Source organism: Pristiophorus japonicus, chromosome 5 (assembly GCF_044704955.1).
Source record: "Pristiophorus japonicus isolate sPriJap1 chromosome 5, sPriJap1.hap1, whole genome shotgun sequence".
Classification (NCBI taxonomy): domain Eukaryota; kingdom Metazoa; phylum Chordata; class Chondrichthyes; family Pristiophoridae; genus Pristiophorus; species Pristiophorus japonicus.
This window is the reverse complement of record NC_091981.1, coordinates 153,441,571-153,460,276: the sequence shown is the minus strand read 5'-3', so window position 1 is coordinate 153,460,276 and position 18,706 is coordinate 153,441,571. Positions and strand designations below refer to the sequence as shown.

Sequence of the window (18,706 nt, the reverse complement as noted above, 5' to 3'; positions counted from 1 at the left end):
GAAAAAAAAAATTTAAATGCCGCAGACATGACATCAAAAAAACTGGCCTAGAAAAATCGGAACTAAGTCAGTTACGCCGGCACAGATTGAAGGGGGAAACCTGGGAAAAAAAATACGCCAAAAAAAACCGTGGAAAATTGAGCCCGTTAAACTGAGGCCCCATCTGCCCTCTCAGGTGGACGTAAAAGATACCATGGCATTATTTTGAAGAAGTGGAGAGGAGTTATCCCCGGTGTCCTGACCAATATTTATCCCTGAATCAATATAACAAAAAAACGACTATCTGGTCATTATGACATTGCTGTTTGTGGGAGATTGCTGAGCACAAATTTCAACCGCATTTCCTACATTACAAAAGTGACAACACGTCAACAAAAAATACTTAATTGGCTGTAAAGCGCATTGGGATGTCTGGTGGTCGTGAAAGGTGCTATATTAATGCAAGTCTTTTATTTTATATGGGACTTTGCTAAGATGTGACATGCATCAAAATAGGGCTAATGTTTAAATCAAAGTGACTGCCATTTTCTTATCAGAAATAAAGACGTTCCATTTACATAAAATGTTTTTGCAATCTAGCTCACTCTTTGGGATCATAAACCTCACTCCTATCGTTTTCCAGATTGTTGATAACTCTGTTTAGGTATTTCGGGTGGAACTTTCCCGGCTTTATGCCCAAGCTGAATTTTTTCACGAAAGCGAAGTACAGGCATTGATGCTTGCTCCCCTCCCCTGCCACCCCTCCTCCTCCTCCTCTCTCCTCCCCTCCATCCTCCTTCCTTCCGCCACCCTCCTCTCCCCCTTGTCCCCTGTCCTCCCGCCCCCTTGTCGCCCACGACCCCCTCTCCCCACCCCATCTCCTCCCACTCTCCCCTCCCCCCCACCATCCCCCTCTCTCACACCGACCCCCTTCTCTCCCCACCCACTCTTTCCCCCTCCCTCTCCACACCACTTCTACTCCCCTCCCATGCCTCTCCCCACTCTCCAAACCCTCTCCTTCCCTCCCCCCCACTCTCTCCTCCCTGCCCTGTCACCCCCTCCTCCTTCTCTCTCACCTCTCTATCCTCCTCCAAACCCCTCTCCTCACCCACTCTCCTCCTTCTCTATCCCCTCCCTACCTTCACCCACCTGCTCCCCCTCTCCTCCCCACCCAGCCCCCCCTCACTCCCTTTCCTCCCCCCTCCCTCATCCACTCTCCTCCCCACACCCCCCCTTGCTCCTTCCCACCCACCCCACTCCCTCTCCTTCCCACCCCTCCTCCCTCACCCCTCACCTCCCCCTCCTTCACCCCTCACCTCCCCCTCCTTCACCCCTCACCTCCCCCTCCTCACCTCCCCCTCCTTCCCACCCCTCACCTCCCCTCATTATCTCCTCCCACGCCCCCTCCACTCCCATCCCTCACCTCTCCTCCCCATGCCCCCTCCCCCCCCTATCCCCTCCCCCTCCTCCCATACCCCCCTCCCCCCATACCCCCTTCCTCACCCCCTCTCCTCCACACCCCCTCTCCTCCATTCCCTCACCCCCTCTCCTCCCGTCCCTCACCCCCTCTCCTCCCATCCCTCATCTCCCCCCACGCCCCCTCCCTCATCTCCCCCCACACCCCCTCCCTCACTTCCCTCCACACCCCCTCTCCTCCCATCCCTCACCCCCTCTCCTCCCATCCCTCACCCCCTCTCCTCCCATCCCTCACCTCCCCCCACGCACCCTCCCTCACTTCACCCCACGCCCCCTCCCTCACCACTCACCTCCCCCCCACGCCCCATCCCTCTCCTCCCCACACCCCCCTCCCTCACCCCTCTACTCCCCTCCCTCACCCCTCTCCTCCCCTCCCTCACAGCCCCCTCCCTCACCCCTCCCCACACCCTCACCCCTCTCCACACCCCCCTCCCGCACCCCTCTCCTCCCCACACCTCATCTCCTCCCTCCACCCCCTCACCTCATCTTCTCCCCCCACCCCCTCACCTCATCTTCTACCCACATCCCTCTCCTCCCCACACACCTCACCCTCCTCCCGCTCTCTCCACCCCCTGTTCCTCCCTCTCCCACACCCCATCCTCCCTTCATCCCCCTCCAATCCTCCTTCCCTTCACCCCCCCCTCCGTCCCGCGACAAAGCACGATCGCGCAGGCGCGCGGACAGCCGACGTCACAACGCCGGGCGCGGCGCGGCGCGGCGCCGTTTGACCATGTCCTGGAAGGAAGAGAGCGGCGCAGCCATGAAAAGCATGTGTGAGTAAAGCGCCGGCCGCGGGTCGGCATTGTACGTGAGCCCGGGGACTGACCAACCGGAGCCGCGGCCTGCGCACAGGGTGAACGCTGTGACCAACCAGGGGTCGCGGGTCCGTGTGTTGATCATTGTGTGGGCCCGAGCGAAGGCCGCGTTGCCATTGGCTGGTTGCTCGGGGTGGGTTATGTTTCGATGCTGGCTGGTTCGGCCTGCAGTGATGCTCACACCGTTCTAGTCCTGCCGCCAACGGGAAGGCCGTGTAAACAGCGTCGGCCATGATTTTACAGCAATAGCGGAGTGAAAACAGAAAATGCTGGGAATACTCAGCAGGTCAGGGAGAGCAACAGAGTTAACGCTTCAGGCTATTTGTGATCCTTTGTTAGGACCAGGGGCTGATTAATGCACAGGTCTGTGGGAGCCATCGCCAAGGCACCAGCCAAATATGCGGCCCCAGTAAAATTCACCACAACTCAGAAAACTGTATACAACTGCTGGATCATAGAATCATACAGCACAGAAGAAGCCCATTTGACCCATTGTGCCTGTGCTGGCAATGTGAAGGAGCTGTCCAATTAATCCCACTCCCCTGCTCTTTCCTCAAAGCCCTGCAAAAGTTTCCTTTTCAAATATATATCAAATTCCCTTTTACATAAGAACATAAGAAATAGGAGCAGGATTAGGCCTCCTGGCCCCTCGAGCTTGCTCCTCCATTTAATAAAATCGTGGCTGATCTGATCATGGACACAGCTCCACTTCCCTGCCCGCTCCCCAGAACCCTTTATTCCCTTCTCGCTCAGAAGTTTGTCTATCTCCGCCTTAAATATATTCAATGACCCAGCCTCCACAGCTCTCTGGGGCAGAGAATTCCATAAATTTACAACCCTCCAGGAGAGAAGAAATTCCTCTTCTGAGTTTTAAATGGGCGGCCCCTTATTCTGAGACTATGTCCCCTAGTTTTAGTTCCCCATGTGGAAATATCCTCTCTCTATCCATCTTGTCGAGTCCCCTCATTATCTTGTATGTTTCGATAAGATCGCCACTCATACTTTTGAACTCCAATAGGCTCAACCTATAAAAACATAGAAAACATAGAAAATAGGTGCAGGAGGAGGCCATTCGGTCCTTCGAGCCTGCACCACCATTCAATATGATCATGGCTGATCATGCATTTCAGTACCCCATTCCTACTTTCTCTCCATACCCCTTGATCCCTTTAGCCGTAAGGGCCATATCTAACTCCCTTTTGAATATATCTAACGAACTGGCCCCAACAACTTTCTGTGGTAGAGAATTCCACAGGTTAACAACTCTCTGATTGAAGAAGTTTCTCCTCATCTCGGTCCTAAATGGCTTGCCCCTAATCCTTAGACTGTGACCCCTGATTCTGGACTTCCCCAACATCGGGAACATTCTTCCTGCATCTAACCTGTCCAATCCCGTCAGAATTTTATATGTTTCTATGCAATCCCCTCTCATTCTTCTAAATTCGATTGAATACAAGCCTAGTTGATCCAGTCTTTCTTCATATGTCAGTCCTGTCATCCCGGGAATCAGTCTGGTGAATCTTCGCTGCACTCGCTCGATAACAAGGATATCCTTCCTCAGGTTAGGAGACCAAAACTGTACACAATATTCAAGGTGTGGCCTCATCAAGGCCCTGTACAACTGTAGTAAGATCTTCCTGCTCCTATACTCAAATCCTCTCGCTATGAAGGCCAACATGCCATTTGCCTTCTTCACCGCCTGCTGCACCTGTATGCCAACCTTCAATGACTGATGTACCATGACACCCAGGTCTTGTTGCACCTCCCCCTTTACCAATCTATCACATAAGAACATAAGAATTAGGAACAGGAGTAGGCCATCTAGCCCTTCGAGCCTGCTCCGCCATTCAATAAGATCATGGCTGATCTGGTCGTGGACTCAGCTCCACTTACCCACCCTCTCCCCGTAACCCTTAATTCCCTTATTGCTTAAAAATCTATCTATCTTTGACTTGAAAACATTCAATGAGCCAGCCTCAACTGCTTCCTTGGGCAGAGAATTCCACAGATTCACAACCCTCTGGGAGAAGAAATGCTTTCTTAACTCGGTTTTAAATTGGCTCCTCCGTATTTTGAGGCTGTGCCCCCTAGTTCTAGTCTCCCCCACCAATGGAAATAACCTCTCTGCCTCTATCTTGTCTATCCCTTTCATGATTTTAAATGTTTCTAAAAGATCACCCCTCATCCTTCTGAACTCCAAGGAGTAAAGACCCAGTCTACTCAATCTATCATCATAAGGTAACCCCCTCATTTCTCGAATCAGCCTAGTGAATCGTCTCTGTACCCCTTCCAAAGCTAGTATATCCTTCCTTAAGTAAGGTGACCAAAACTGCACGCAGTACTCCAGGTGCGGCCTTACCAATACCTTATACAGTTGCAGCAACACCTCCCTGCTTTTGTACTCCATCCCTTTCGCAATGAAGGCCAACATTCCATTTGCCTTCCTGATTACCTGCTGCACCTGCAAACTAACCTTTTGGGATTGATGCACAAGGACCCCCAGGTCCCTCTGCACCACAGCATGTTGTAATTTCTTCCCATTCAAATAATATTCCCTTTTACTGTTTTTTTTCCCAAGGTGGATGACCTCACACTTTCCGACATTGTATTCCATCTGCCAAACCTTAGCCCATTCGCTTAACCTATCCAAATCTCCTTGCAGCCTCTCTGAGTTCTCTACAGAACCCGCTTTCCCACTAATCTTAGTGCCATCTGCAAATTTTGTTGCACTACACTCTGTCCCCTCTTCTAGGTCATCTATGTATATTGTAAACAGTTGTGGTCCCAGTACTGATCCCTGTGGCACTGATTTCCAACCGGAAAAGGACCCATTTATCCCGACTCTCTGCTTTCTGTTCGCCAGCCAATTCTCTATCCATGCTAATACATTTCCTCTGACTCCACGTACCTTTATCTTCTGCAGTAACCTTTTGTGTGTCACCTTATCGAATGCCTTTTGGAAATCTAAATACACCACATCCATCGGTACACCTCTATCCACCATGCTCGTTATATCCTCAAAGAATTCCAGTAAGTTAGTTAAACGTGATTTCCCTTTCATGAATCCATGCTGCGTCTGCTTGATTGCACTATTCCTATCCAGATGTCCCGCTATTTCTTCCTTAATGATAGTTTCAAGCATTTTCCCCACTACAGATGTTAAACTAACCGGCCTATAGTTACCTGCTTTTTGCCTGCCCCCTTTTTTAAACAGAGGCGTTACATTAGCTGCTCTCCAATCCACTGGTACCTCCCCAGAGTCCAGAGAATTTTGGTAGATTATAACAAATGCATCTGCTATAACTTCCGCCATCTCTTTTAATACCCTGGGATGCATTTCATCAGGACCAGGGGACTTGTCTACCTTGAGTCCCATTAGTCTGTCCAGCACTACCTCCCTAGTGATAGTGATCATCTCAAGGTCCTCCCTTCCCACATTCCTATGACCAGCAATTTTTGGCATGGTTTTTGTGTCTTCCACTGTGAAGACGGAAGCAAAATAATTGTTTAAGGTCTCAGCCATTTCCACATTTCCCATTACTAAATCTCCCTTTTCATCTTCTAAGGGACCAACATTTACTTTAGTCACTCTTTTCCGTTTTATATATCTGTAAAAGCTTTTACTATCTGTTTTTATGTTTTGCGCAAGTTTACCTTCGTAATCTATCTTCCTTTTCTTTATTGCTTTTTTCGTCATTCTTTGCTGTTGCTTAAAATTTTCCCAATCCTCTAGTTTCCCACTAACCTTGGCCACCTTGTACGCATTGGTCTTTGATTTGATACTTTCCTTTATTTCCTTGGTTATCCACGGCTGGTTATCTCTTCTCTTGCCGCCCTTTTTCACTGGAATATATTTTTGTTGCGCATTATGAAATAGCTCCTTAAAAGTCCTCCACTGTTCCTCAATTGTGCCACCATTTAGTCCTTGTTTCCAGTCTACTATAGCCAACTCTGCCCTCATCCCACTGTAGTCCCCTTTGTTTAAGCATAGTACGCTCGTTTCTGACACAACTTCCTCATCCTCAATCTGTATTACAAATTCAACCATACTGTGATCACTCATTCCGAGAGGATCTTTTACGAGGAGATCGTTTATTTTTCCTGTCTCGTTACACAGGACCAGATCCAAAATGGCTTGCTCCCTTGTAGGCTCTGTTACATACTGTTCTAAGAAACAATCCCGTATGCATTCTATGAATTCCTCCTCCAGGCTACCCCCTGCGATTTGATTTGACCAATCGATATGTAGGTTAAAATCCCCCATAACTACTGCCGTTCCTTTTTCACATGCCTCCATTATTCCCTTGATTATTGCCCGCCCCACCATGAAGTTATTATTTGGGGGCCTATAAACTACGCCCACCAGTGACTTTTTCCCCTTACTATCTCTAATCTCCACCCACAATGATTCAACATTTTGTTCATTGGATCCAATATCATCCCTCACAACTGCCCTGATATCATCCTTTATTAACAGAGCTACCCCACCTCCTTTCCCTTCTTGCCTATCTTTCTGAATCACCATTCAGATAATAATCAGCCCTCCTGTTTTTACCACCAAAGTGGATAACCTCAAATTTATCCACATTATACTGCATCTGCCATGTATTTGCCCACTCACCTAACCTGTCCAAGTCACCCTGCAGCCTCTTAGCATCCTCCTCACAGCTCACACTGCCACCCAGCTTAGTGTCATCTGTAATCGTGGAGATATTACATTCAATTCCTTCGTCTAAATCATTAATGTAGATTGTAAATAGCTGGGGTCCCAGCACTGAACCTTGCGGTACCCCACGAGTCACTGCCTGCCATTCTGAAAAGGACCTGTTTATTCCTACTCTCTGCTTCCTGTCTGCCAACCAGTTTTCTATCCACGTCAGTACATTACCCCCAATACCATGTGCTTTAATTTTGCTCACTAATCTCTTGTGTGGGACCTTGTCAAAAGCCTTTTCAAAGTCTAAATACACCACATCCACTGGCTCCCCCTTGTCCACTCGACTAGTTACATCCTCAAAAAATTCTAGAAGATTTGTCAAGCATGATTTCCCTTTCATAAATTCATGCTGACTTGCACCAATCCTGTCACTGCTTTCCAAATTCGCTGCTATTACATCTTTAATAATTGATTCCAACATTTCCCCCACCACCGATGTCAGGTCTATAAGTCCCTGTTTTCTCTCCCTTTTTTAAAAAGTGGGGTTACATTAGCTACCCTCCAGTCCATAGGAACTGATCCAGAGTCTGTAGAATGCTGGCAAATGACCACCAATGCATCCACTATTTCTTGAGCCACTTCCTTAAGTACTCTGGGATGCAGATTATCAGGCCCTGGGGATTTATCGGCCTTCAATCCCATAAATTTCCCTAACACAATTTGCTGACTAATAAGGATTTCCTTTAGTTCCTCCTTCTCGCTAGACCGTCGGTCCCCTAGTATTTCCGGGAGGTTATTTGTGTCTTCCTTAGTGAAGACAGAACCAAAGTATTCATTCAATTGGTCTGCCATTTCTTTGTTCCCCATTATGGCTTCACCTGATTCTGACTGTAAGGAACCTACATTTGTCTTCACTAATCTTTTTCTCTTAACGTATCTGTAGAAGCTTTTCCTTTGTGTCTATCTTTCCTGAATATTGAATACCCTTGGATGTTGAGTTCCCAGCCTTGGTCACCCTGGAGCCATGTCTCTGTAATCCCAATCACATCGTATCCGTTTACCGCTATCTGCGCAGTTAATTCATCCACCTTATTACGAATGCTCCTCGCATTGAGATACAGAGCCTTCAGGGTTGTTTTTTTAACATTCTTTGTACTTTTAGAATTATGCTGTAATGTGGCTCTTTTTGATCTTTGTCTTTGATTTTTCTGTCTTCCACTTTTACTTTTCTCCTTTCTACCTTTTGTTTCTGACAATGACCTCATTTTACTTCCCTCTGTTTCCCTGCATAGGTTCCCATCCCCCTGTCCTATTAGTTTAAATCCTCCCCAACATCACTAGCAAACACTCCCCCGAGGACATCGGTTCCAGCCTTGCCCAGGTGCAGACCGTCCAATTTGTACTGGTCCCACCTCCCTCAGAACCGGTTCCAATGTTTCAGGAAATTGAATCCCTCCCTCTTGCACCATTCCTCAAGCCACATATTCATCTTAGCTATCCTGCGATTTCTATTCTGACTAGCACGTGGCACTGGTAGCAATCCTGAGATTACTACCTTTTGAGGTCCTACTTTTTAATTTAACTCCTAGCTCCTTAAATTCAGCTTGTAGCACCTCATCCCGATTTTTACCTATATTGTTGGTACCTATATGCTGTACGCCCTCCCCCTCCAGAATGCCCTGCAGCCGCTCCAAGACATCCTTGACCCTTGCACCAGGGAAGCAACATACCATCCTGGAGTCTCGTTTGCGGCCGCAGAAACGCCTATCTATTCCCCTTATAATAGAGTCTCCTACCACTATAGCTCTTCCATTCTTTTTCCTGCCCTCCTGCGCAGCAGAGCCATCCATGGTGCCATGAACTTGGCTGCTGCTGCCTTCCCCTGATGAGCCATCTCCCCCAACAGTATCCAAAGCGATATATCTGTTTTGGAGAGAGGTGACCGCAGGGGACTCCTGCACTACCTTCCTACTACTGCTCTGCCTGATGGTCACCCATTCCCTGTCTGCCTTTGTACCCTTTGCCTGCGGTGTGACCAACTCTAAATGTGCTGTCCACGACATCCTCAGCATCGTGGATGCTTCAGAATGAATCTATCCGCAGCTCCACTTCCAGTCTTTTTCAGGAGGGCAGGAAAAAGACTGGAAGTGTCCCTGATTTCCCACATAGCACAGGAGGAGCATGGGACGGCGCTGTGCTCAACTGGCATGATTTAACTCTTAAATTATTTAATTTACTTAATTTGGCAACAATGACAAAGGTTTCCTACTGATAAGGAAAAGAAAAAAGAAAAACTACTCACCAATCAGCCAGCCAATCACTTACTCTCTTGGCTATGACATCACACTTCGATTACTTTTTACTTCTTTGTTTACTTCCTGCCTTTGCTGCAGCTGCAGCTCGCTCTCTGCCGCCGTCCGCCTCCTCTCACGATGCTGCTCCTTCTCTGCCGCTGCTCGCTCTCAGCCGCCGTCCTTTGTAGTCCCGCGCTGCCGCCGACCTCCTCTCGCGATGCTGCCCCCTCTCAGCCGCCGACCTCCTCTGGCGATGCTGCTCCCTCTCATCTTCATAAGTCAACCCCCTCATCTCCGGAATAAACCTTCTCTGAATAGCCTCCAATGCAAGTGTATCTTTCCTTAAATACGGAGACCAAAACTATATGCAGTACTCTAGGTGTGGTCTCACCAATGCCCTGTACAGTTGTAGCAGGACTTCTCTGATTTTATACTCTATCCCTTTTGCAATAAATGCCACTATTCCATTTGCATTCCTGATTACATGCTGTACCTGCGTACTAACCTTTTGTGTTTCATGCACAAGGAAGGACCCCCAGGTCCCTCTGTACTGCAGCACTTTGCAATTTTTCTCCATTTAAATTATAATTTGCTTTTCTATTATTTCTGCCAAAGTGGATAACCACACATTTTCTCACATTATACTTCTGCCAAATTTTTGCCCATTCAGTTAACCTGTCTATATCCATTTGCAGATTTTTGTGCCTTCCTCACAATTTGCTTTCCCACCCATCTTTGTATCATCAGCAAACTTGGCTACATTATACTCGGTCCCTTCATCCAAGTCATTAATATAGATTATAAATAGTTGTGGACTCAGCACCGATCCCTGTGGCACCCCATTAGTTACTGTTTGCCAACCAGAAAATGACCCATTTATCCTGACTCTCTGTTTTCTGTTAGTTAGCCAATCCTCTATCCATGCTAATATATTACCCCCAACCCCGTGAGCTCTTATCTTGTGCAGTAACCTTTTATGTGGCACCTTATAGAATGCCTTCTGGACATCCAAATACACCATATCCACTGATTTCTCCCTTATCCACCCTGCTCGTTACATCTTCCAAGAACTCCAGCAAATTTGTCAAACGTGATTTCCCTTTCATAAAAGCATGTTGACTCTGCTTGATTGAATTATGCTTTTTCAAATATCCTGCTACTGCTTCCTTAATAATGAACTCCAGCATTTTGCCAATGACATGTTAGGCAAACTGGTCTGTAGTTTCCTGCTTTTTGCCTGCCTCCTTTTTTAAAAAGGGGCGGTTTTCCAATCCACTGAGACCTCCCCAGAATCTAGGGAATTTTGGTAGATTACAACCAATGCATCTACCCTCTCTTCAGCCACTTCTCTTAAGACCCCAGGATAGAAACGTAGAAATTTACAGCGCAGAAGGAGGCCATTTCGGTCCATCGTGTCCACCTTTAGTCCCATTATTTTACCGAGTACTACTATTTATAGCCATTACAGAGACATGGCTGACAGATGGGCTGGTTTGGCAGATCAGTATTCCTGGTTGCAGGATTTTTAGACAAGACAGAGAGGGCGGTAAAAAGTGGGGGAGTGGGGAGGGTGCGGTATTGATTAAATAAACTATTACAGTGGTGGGGAGGGATGATATGTTAGAGGGATCATCAAATGAGGCCATATGGGTCGAATTGAAAAATAAAAACTATTCACACTGAACACACTGTTGGGTGTGTATTATTGATCCCCAAACAGTGGGAAGGAGATAGAGGAGCAAATATGTAGGCAAATTGCTATGAAGTCCAAAAATCATAGGTCAGTAATAGGGAATTTTAACTATCCTAATATTGATTGGGACAAATATAGTGTGAAGGGTATCGAGGGTGCGGAATTCTTAAAATGTATTCAAAAGACATTTTTTCGTCAGTGTGTAACAAGCCCAACACGAGAGGGGGCAGTTTTGGATTTAGTTTTGGGGAATAAAGCTGGGCAAATTGAAGGGGTATTAGTGGGAGAGCACTTGGGTGCCAGTGACCATAATTCGGTCAAATTCAAGGTAGTTATAGACAAGGATAGACCAGTAATAAAAGTCCTAAATTGGGGAAAAGCTAACTTTGCTAAGTTGAGGAGTGATTTGGCCACAGTGGACTGGAAACACCTGCTTGTAGGTAAATCAGTGTCGGAACAGTGGGAGGCATTCAAGGAGGAGATCCGGGAGGCTCAGGCCAAACATGTGCCATTAAAGAAAAAGGGTGGGAATAACAATTCTAGAGCCCCTGGACTTACAGGGGAGGATAAAGAAAAAAAGGGAAGCTTATGTCATATACCGACGGCTAAATACTATAGAATCTTTGGAGGAATATAGAAAGTTAAGAGGTAAAATTAAAAAGTATATTGGGAATGCTAAGAGAGAGCATGAAAAATTCTTGGTTAGTAAAATTAAGGAAAACCCAAAGATGTTCTATAAATATATTAATAGCAAGAGGATAACTAAAGAAAAGGTACGGTCTATTAAAGATCATGAGGGTAATCTTTGTGTGGAGGCGGAAGATGTTGGTATAGTTCTGAATGAATACTTTGCGTCTGTTTTCACAAAGGAAAGGGGCAATGCAGATACTGCTATCGAGGAGGAGTGTGAAATCCTGGATGAAATAAACATAGTGAGAGAGGAGGTATTAAGGGGTTTAGCAGCTTTGAAAGTGGGTAAGTTCCCAGGCCAGGAAGAAATGCATCCCAGGCTGTTGAGTGAAGTAAAAGAGGAAATAGCAGAGGCCTTGACCATCATTTTCCAGTCCTCTTTGGATTTGGGCATGGTGCCGGAGGACTGGAGGACTGCTAATGTGGTACCCTTGTTTAAGAAGGGAGAAAGGGATAGGCTGAGTAATTACAGGCTTGTCAGCCTAACTTCAGTGGTGGGAAAATTATTGGAAAAAGTCCTAAAAGACAGGATAAATCTACATTTAGAAAGGCAAGGATTAATTAGGGACAGTCAACATGGATTTGTCAAGGGAAGATTGTGTTTGACTAACCTGATTGAATATTTTGAGGAGGTAACCACGAGGGTCGATGAGGGTAGGGCGTACGATGCAGTGTAGATGGACTTTAGCAGAACTTTCGATAATGTCCCACATGGTAGACTGATCACGAAGGTTAAAGCCCATGGGATCCAGGGCAAAGTGGCTAGTTGGATCAAAAATTGGCTTAGAGGTAAGAAGCAAAGGGTAATGGTTGATGGATGTTTTTTTGACTGGTAGGATGTTCCCAGTGGGGTTCCACAGGGCTCTGTACTGGATCCCTTGCTTTTTGTGATATATATCAATGATCTAGATTTGAATATATGGAGTATGATTAAGAGGTTTGCAGATGACACTAAAATTGGTTGTGTGGTTGACAATGAAGAGGAAAGTCATGGGCTACAGGAGGATATCAATCTACTGATCAAGTGGGCAGAGCAGTGGCAAATAGAATTTAATTTGGAGAAGTGTGAGGTGATGCACTTTGGGAGGGCTAATAAGGAAAGGGTATACACATTAAGCGGTAGGCTACTTAAAAGTGTAGATGAACAAAGGGACCTTGGAGTGCTTGTTCATCTACAGATCCCTGAAAGTAGCAGGCCAGGTGTATAAGGTGGTTAAGAAGGCATACAGAATGCTTGCTCTTATAGGCCAAGACATAGAATACAGGAACAGGGAGGTTATGCTTAAATTATTTAATACTCTGGTTAGGCCACAGCTGGAGTACTGCATGCAGTTCTGGTCGCCATATAGGAAGGACGTGATTGCATTAGAGAGGGTGCAGAGGAGATTTACTAGGATGCTGCCTGGAATGGAGAATCTTAGCTATGAGGACAGATTGGATAGGCTGAGTTTGTTCTCATTGGAACAGAGGAGGTTGAGAGGCAACCACATTGATGCGTACAAAATTTTGAGGGGCCTGGATGTAGTGAATAGCAAGGGCCTATTTCCCTTGGAGGGGTCAATTATGAGGGGCCATAGTTTTAAGGTAGTTGGTGGAAGATTCAGAGGGGATTTGAGGGTGGGGCGGGGAGCTTCACGCAGAGGGCTGTGGGGTTTGGAACTCACTGCTTGGAAGGGTGGTGGATGCGGAAACCCTCACCACATTTAAAAGGTGCTTGGATGGGCACAAAGTGCCGTAACCTGCAGGGTTTACAGACCTAGAGTTGGTAAGTGGGATTAGACTGGATAACCTCTTGATGGCTGGCGCAGATATGATGGTAAGTACTGCAGGGAATCGAATACGGCCAAGGTGGACTGGTTTGATCGCCTGGATGGGTCGGAGAGAAATTTTGCCAGATTTGTTTTTCCCCCAATTGGTCTGAGTTTTAAATCTGGGGTTTTTGCCTCTCCCAGGAGATCACATGGCTCCAATTGCGGAGGCGTACAGAATGTTTCGGTGCAAGGGGTGTCGCAGTTGTGTGGAGTGGACTGGTTGGGCTGGGTGTTCTTTACCTTTCCTTCATTGTTCATAAGTTTATATGTAGCCTTCAGGGCTGCTGACTGACAGCAGTGTGGTTCTTTGTCGGCCGGCGCGGACACGATGGGCCAAAATGGCCTCCTCCTGAGCTGTGGATTTCTATGTTCGTGATTGTGATTGTATTAAGTTCCTCCCTCCCTATAGCCCCTTGATTATCCACTATTGGGATGTTTTTAGTGTCTTCGACTGTGAAGACCGATACAAAATATTTGTTCAATGTCTCTGCCATTTCCTTGTTTTCCATGATTAATTCCCCAGTCTCATCCTCTGGGGGACCAACATTGACTTCAGCCACTCTTTTGAAAGTTACTTTCACCACCCTTTCCAGATCAGTTTCATTTAAACCGAGTATATTGTGATATGATTTTGTTTGTTAATGCAGTGTGTAAATCTTGTACAGGCTTATTTCTTCATGCATTTTACTACAAGTTTGTGTTTTAACACTCCTGTGAAGTGGCTTGGGATGTTTTACTATGTTAAAGGTGCTATATATATATATAAATACAAGTTGTTGTTGTTAATGGTTTGGGGAGGGTTGTGTGAAGGGGCCCCTGAATGTTCTTGGTGCCCAGGGCCCCAAGAATCTCTGGATTGTTACGTGAGCGATGTGCAAATTGGCATAGGGACAAGCAGATGAGCAGGTTATATGTGTGGCTGAAAGAGTGAAGTGGGGTTTGAATTCATGGGGCACTTTCACCAGTACTGAGGAAAGAGGGAGCTGCTCCGTTGGGCCAGGCGCCACTTAAACCACTTTGGGATCAGTGTGTCGAATAACTAGGGTGGTAGATAGGGCATTAAACTAATGAAGGAAGGGGTAGGAGAATTCAGGAAAGGGTAAGTTCAAAAGCAGCAAGAGAAATATTAAGGTTGCCGAACAGAGTAGTGATTTGGGTAAAAATAAGCAGAGTGGGTCAGGAAGGGACAGAGTGCTTAACAAAGGTAATAAAGCATCAGTGACTAAGGTGACATCAAGGGAAAATAGAAATAAGTTGAAGGTAAAGGCACTTTGGTCCAGAATTTGCGGACCCGATGTCGGCAGACCAGCAGCATTCATCGTCATTTCACCGTTGAAACTTATCGCAACTGCGCATGTGCAGCCTAATGTGAAAATTCTGAAGTTGGGGTCTGTCATTCACTGCTCCGACACTGGTTGCACTGTGAAACCCCCCCGCCACCCCACAGAGCCAGCAATCACTGACGAGAACATCGGCTCTTCCGCAGTAATTGCGCTGTTAAATACCCCATTAAAAGTGAGATTCTTTTGGATTAGGTGTAACTGGGGTTTTAACAACTGCTAAATAAAGGTTATGGCCCTGAAAAACTGACTTTAATTTTGTGCTGTGTCAAATTATCCGTTTTAATAAAATAATTTTTATAAAGAAACTTAAAAATATTTTTTGTTACAAAAGTTTTTTCATCTTTATTTCAGATTTGCATTTTCCCCATGTGAGAGCCCCAATCTTGAGAGCCCCAATCTTTAATAAGGGCCCAAGTTTTGGCTCGAGTTGCGCCTATTTTTTTTGGAGTAACTAGTATGGAGTATCTTAGAAATTGCAATTCTCGGCATTTAGTTTGTTCCAATTCTAGTTAGTGAGAATAGTTTCGTTTTAGTGCAGTTTTTTTTTCAAAAGGGGGCATTACCAGACACTTACGCCTGTTTTGCAAGTTTAGGCAGTAAAAAGTTACTCCACACTAACTTAGAACGGAGTACGTGTCGATTTTTGTACTCTCAGAAAAACCTTACCTACATTTTAGAAATTAGGCGCAGGGAGCGAGAGATGGGGGGGAGGGAAGTTAGAGGGAAGTTAGGGGATTTTACAAAGCATTAAACACTTCACTTTTACCAATAAAGAGCCATCATCAATAATAAATGATAAATAAATCAAGAAATAAAAAATAAAATTTTCCTACCTCATCATCGAAGCAGTGGCAGCAGGCATCGAGCTGCGATTCGGCCGTTCGGCTAGGGGATAGGGGTGGCCTGGAAAACACCGGGAGGGCGAGCACGCACACAGGCAGCAGGCACCGAGCTGCAATCTTTCGGCCGTTCGGCCAGGGGAAAGGGGAGACCTGAAAAACACCGGGAGGGAGAGCCAGCCAGCCAGCACGCACCTTTGAAAGTTTAAGTTTTACTTCAAGTATGGGTGCTGCATTATCAACGCCAAGAATTATGCAATGATTCTCCATCAATTTGCTACATGGGAGAGAATTGATTAGAGCTCACCGCACTAGGAATGTCATAGCCCGTAGGCTGATGGGCAGGTGGCCTTACCCACGTCGGCAATATCGAGTCAGGCGTTCGTACCTGGACATGAGTGAGGCTGATTGTGTCAAAAGGCTGCGTTTCCACAGAGAAGTTGTCGTTGAGATCTATGATACGCTGAGAGCAGATTTACAGCTGAGAAGCAGAACGCTGACTGTCTTGTCTGTTTGAAGTGAAGGTTACAGCTGCACTTTCCTTCTCTGCCTCGGGAGTGTTTTAAGCTACAACTGGAGATGTGTGCGCCATCTCTCAACGTGCAATACATGCCTGTGTTCATAGGTCACGGCTACACTGCATGCGCAGAGGAATGACTTCATCAAGTTCCCAATGACCGGCCAAGCAATGCATGACAGGGCTGTGGGTTTCTCAAAGATTGCTGGCTTCCCAAAGGTACAGGGCTGCATTGATTGTACCCACATCTCCTTGCGAGCACCTGTGGAGGATGCCAAGCTATTCAGGAATAGAAATGGTTTCCACTCCATTAATGTTTAGCTCATGTGTGACAACATGCAGCGCATCATGTCAGTCGATGCAAGATACCCTGGCAGCACCCATGATGCGTTCATCCTACGCGACAGCGTTATACCTGACATGTTTGAGCAGCAGCCAGAAGGACAGAGCTGGTTACTGGGAGACAAAGGGTACGGCCTCGCCACCTGGCTCATGATGCCTCTACGCGTAACATGGACGGAAGCTGACCATCAATACAACATGGTGTACATTGCGATGCGCAGCATCATAGAGAGGACCATTGGCATCTTGAAACAGCGTTCCGATGCCTGGACCATTCTGGAGGCCACTTGCAATACTCCCCTGAGATTGTCGTTCAGTTCACTATTGTGTGCTGCATGCTGCATAACTTAGCCATCATGAGGCAGCAGGAGCTGGTAGTGGAACCAGAAGACCCACATGAGCCAGAAGAGCAGCAGAGCAGATCTCCAGTCATCCTGGTTAACCCTTGCCTCTGGATAAAGGCCTAGCTCTGTCAAGCCCGTGTGGTTGATGTGCAACGGTCACCACACGTTAAAAAAAATCCACGCACGGGCATCTTCCACTCCCTCAATTGGAGTTCAGGACTGGAACATCAGGTCCTTCATTGAAACATCTGTGATCTCTTGTGGAAGCAAGTCATCCTCATTCGAGGGACCACCCATGATGATGATGAGGGGAGAGTGCCTGATGATAGTAATTTGGAAGAACAGGATGAGGATGATGATGACGATCAGGAAAGCAAGCAAGTGCCTGATGTCTGACCACGGCATCGGAGGAGGGCGGTCCATCGTGCTCCTTTAATGATTGCTCGAGCCCTGCACCAGCAGCTCATCTGTGAACGCTTCAATTACTGATGCCTGAGGGCTCAACGACAACTATTCCGCATGGACATGTTTATTTTTTTGAGTTCCTATGTTGTGTTGTGTTAATGGAACATGATTCAGTTTTAATGTAAAAATATTTTTATTGAAAAGTTCACAATGTAGTGCACGTTAGTGTAATAAAATATTTATTGTATCAAACTTTACTTTAATATGACTCTAAGATCACTTAAAAGGGACTCTAATGGGACTCAAGGTAGACAAGTCCCCTGGTCCTGATGAAATGCATCCCAGGGTATTAAAAGAGATGGCGGAAGTTATAGCAGATGCATTCGTTATAATCTACCAAAATTCTCTGGACTTTGGGGAGGTACCATCGGATTGGAAAGCAGCTAATGTAACGCCTCTGTTTAAAAAAGGGGGCAGACAAAAGGCAGGTAACTAGGTTGGTTAGTTTAACATCTGCAGTGGGGAAAATGCTTGAAGCTATCATTAAGGAAGAAATAGCGGGACATCTAGATAGGAATAGTGCAATCAAGCAGACAAAACATGGATTCATGAAGGGGAAATCATGTTTAAGTAATTTACTGGAATTCTTTGAGGATAAAACGAGAATGGTGAATAGAGGTGTACCGATGGATGTGGTGTATTTAGATTTCCAAAAGGCATTCGATAAGGTGCCACACAAAAGGTTACAACATGCTGCGGTGCAGAGGGACCTGGGGGTCCTTGTGTATGAAACTCTTTTGGAGTTCCTTGTGTATGAATCCCAAAAGGTTAGTTTGTAGGTGCAGCAGGTAATCAGGAAGGCGAATGGAACGTTGGCCTTCATTGCGAGAGGGATGGAGTACAAAAGCAGGGAGGTCCTGCTGCAACTGTACAGGGTATTGGTGAGGCTGCACCTGGAGTACTGCGTGCAGTTTTGGTCACCTTACTTAAGGAAGGATATACTGGCTTTGGAGTGGGTACAGAGACGATTTACTTGGCTGATTCCGGAGATGAGGGGGTTACCTTATGATGATAGATTGAGTAGACTGGGTCTTTACTCGTTGGAGTTCAGAAGGATGAGGGGTGATCTTATAGAAACATTTAAAATAATGAAAGGGATGGACAAGATAGAGGCAGAGAGGTTGTTTTCACTGGTCGGGGAGACTAGAACTAGGGGGCACAGCCTCAAAATACAGGGGAGCCAATTTAAAACCGAGTTGAGAAGGAATTTCTTCTCCCAGAGGGTTGTGAATCTGTGGAATTCTCTGCCCAAGGAAGCAGTTGAGGCTAGCTCATTGAATGTATTCAAATCACAGATGGATAGATTTTTAACCAATAAGGGAATTAAGGGTTATGGGGAGCGGGCGGGTAAGTGGAGCTGAGTCCACGGCCAGATCAGCCATAATCTTGTTGAATGGCGGAGCAGGCTCGAGGGGCTAGATGACCTACTCCTGTTCTTAAT

General features: G+C 46.3%; 1 protein-coding gene across 9 annotated transcripts in view; it reads left to right on the top strand.

Moving 5' to 3' along the window:
• The first annotated feature begins 2,144 nt into the window (after nucleotides 1–2,144).
• Nucleotides 2,145–18,706, top strand: part of phf14 (PHD finger protein 14) — a 444,962-nt gene continuing 428,400 nt past the window's right edge. For all 9 annotated transcript variants that reach the window (XR_011593351.1, XR_011593352.1, XM_070881023.1 and 6 more), the window contains exon 1: nucleotides 2,145–2,228. Coding sequence is in view for 7 of the 9 variants with exons in the window: in XM_070881023.1 (XP_070737124.1) it covers nucleotides 2,186–2,228 (43 nt within the window). In the remaining 2 variants the exon portion in view is untranslated. The remainder of the gene's footprint in view (nucleotides 2,229–18,706) is intronic.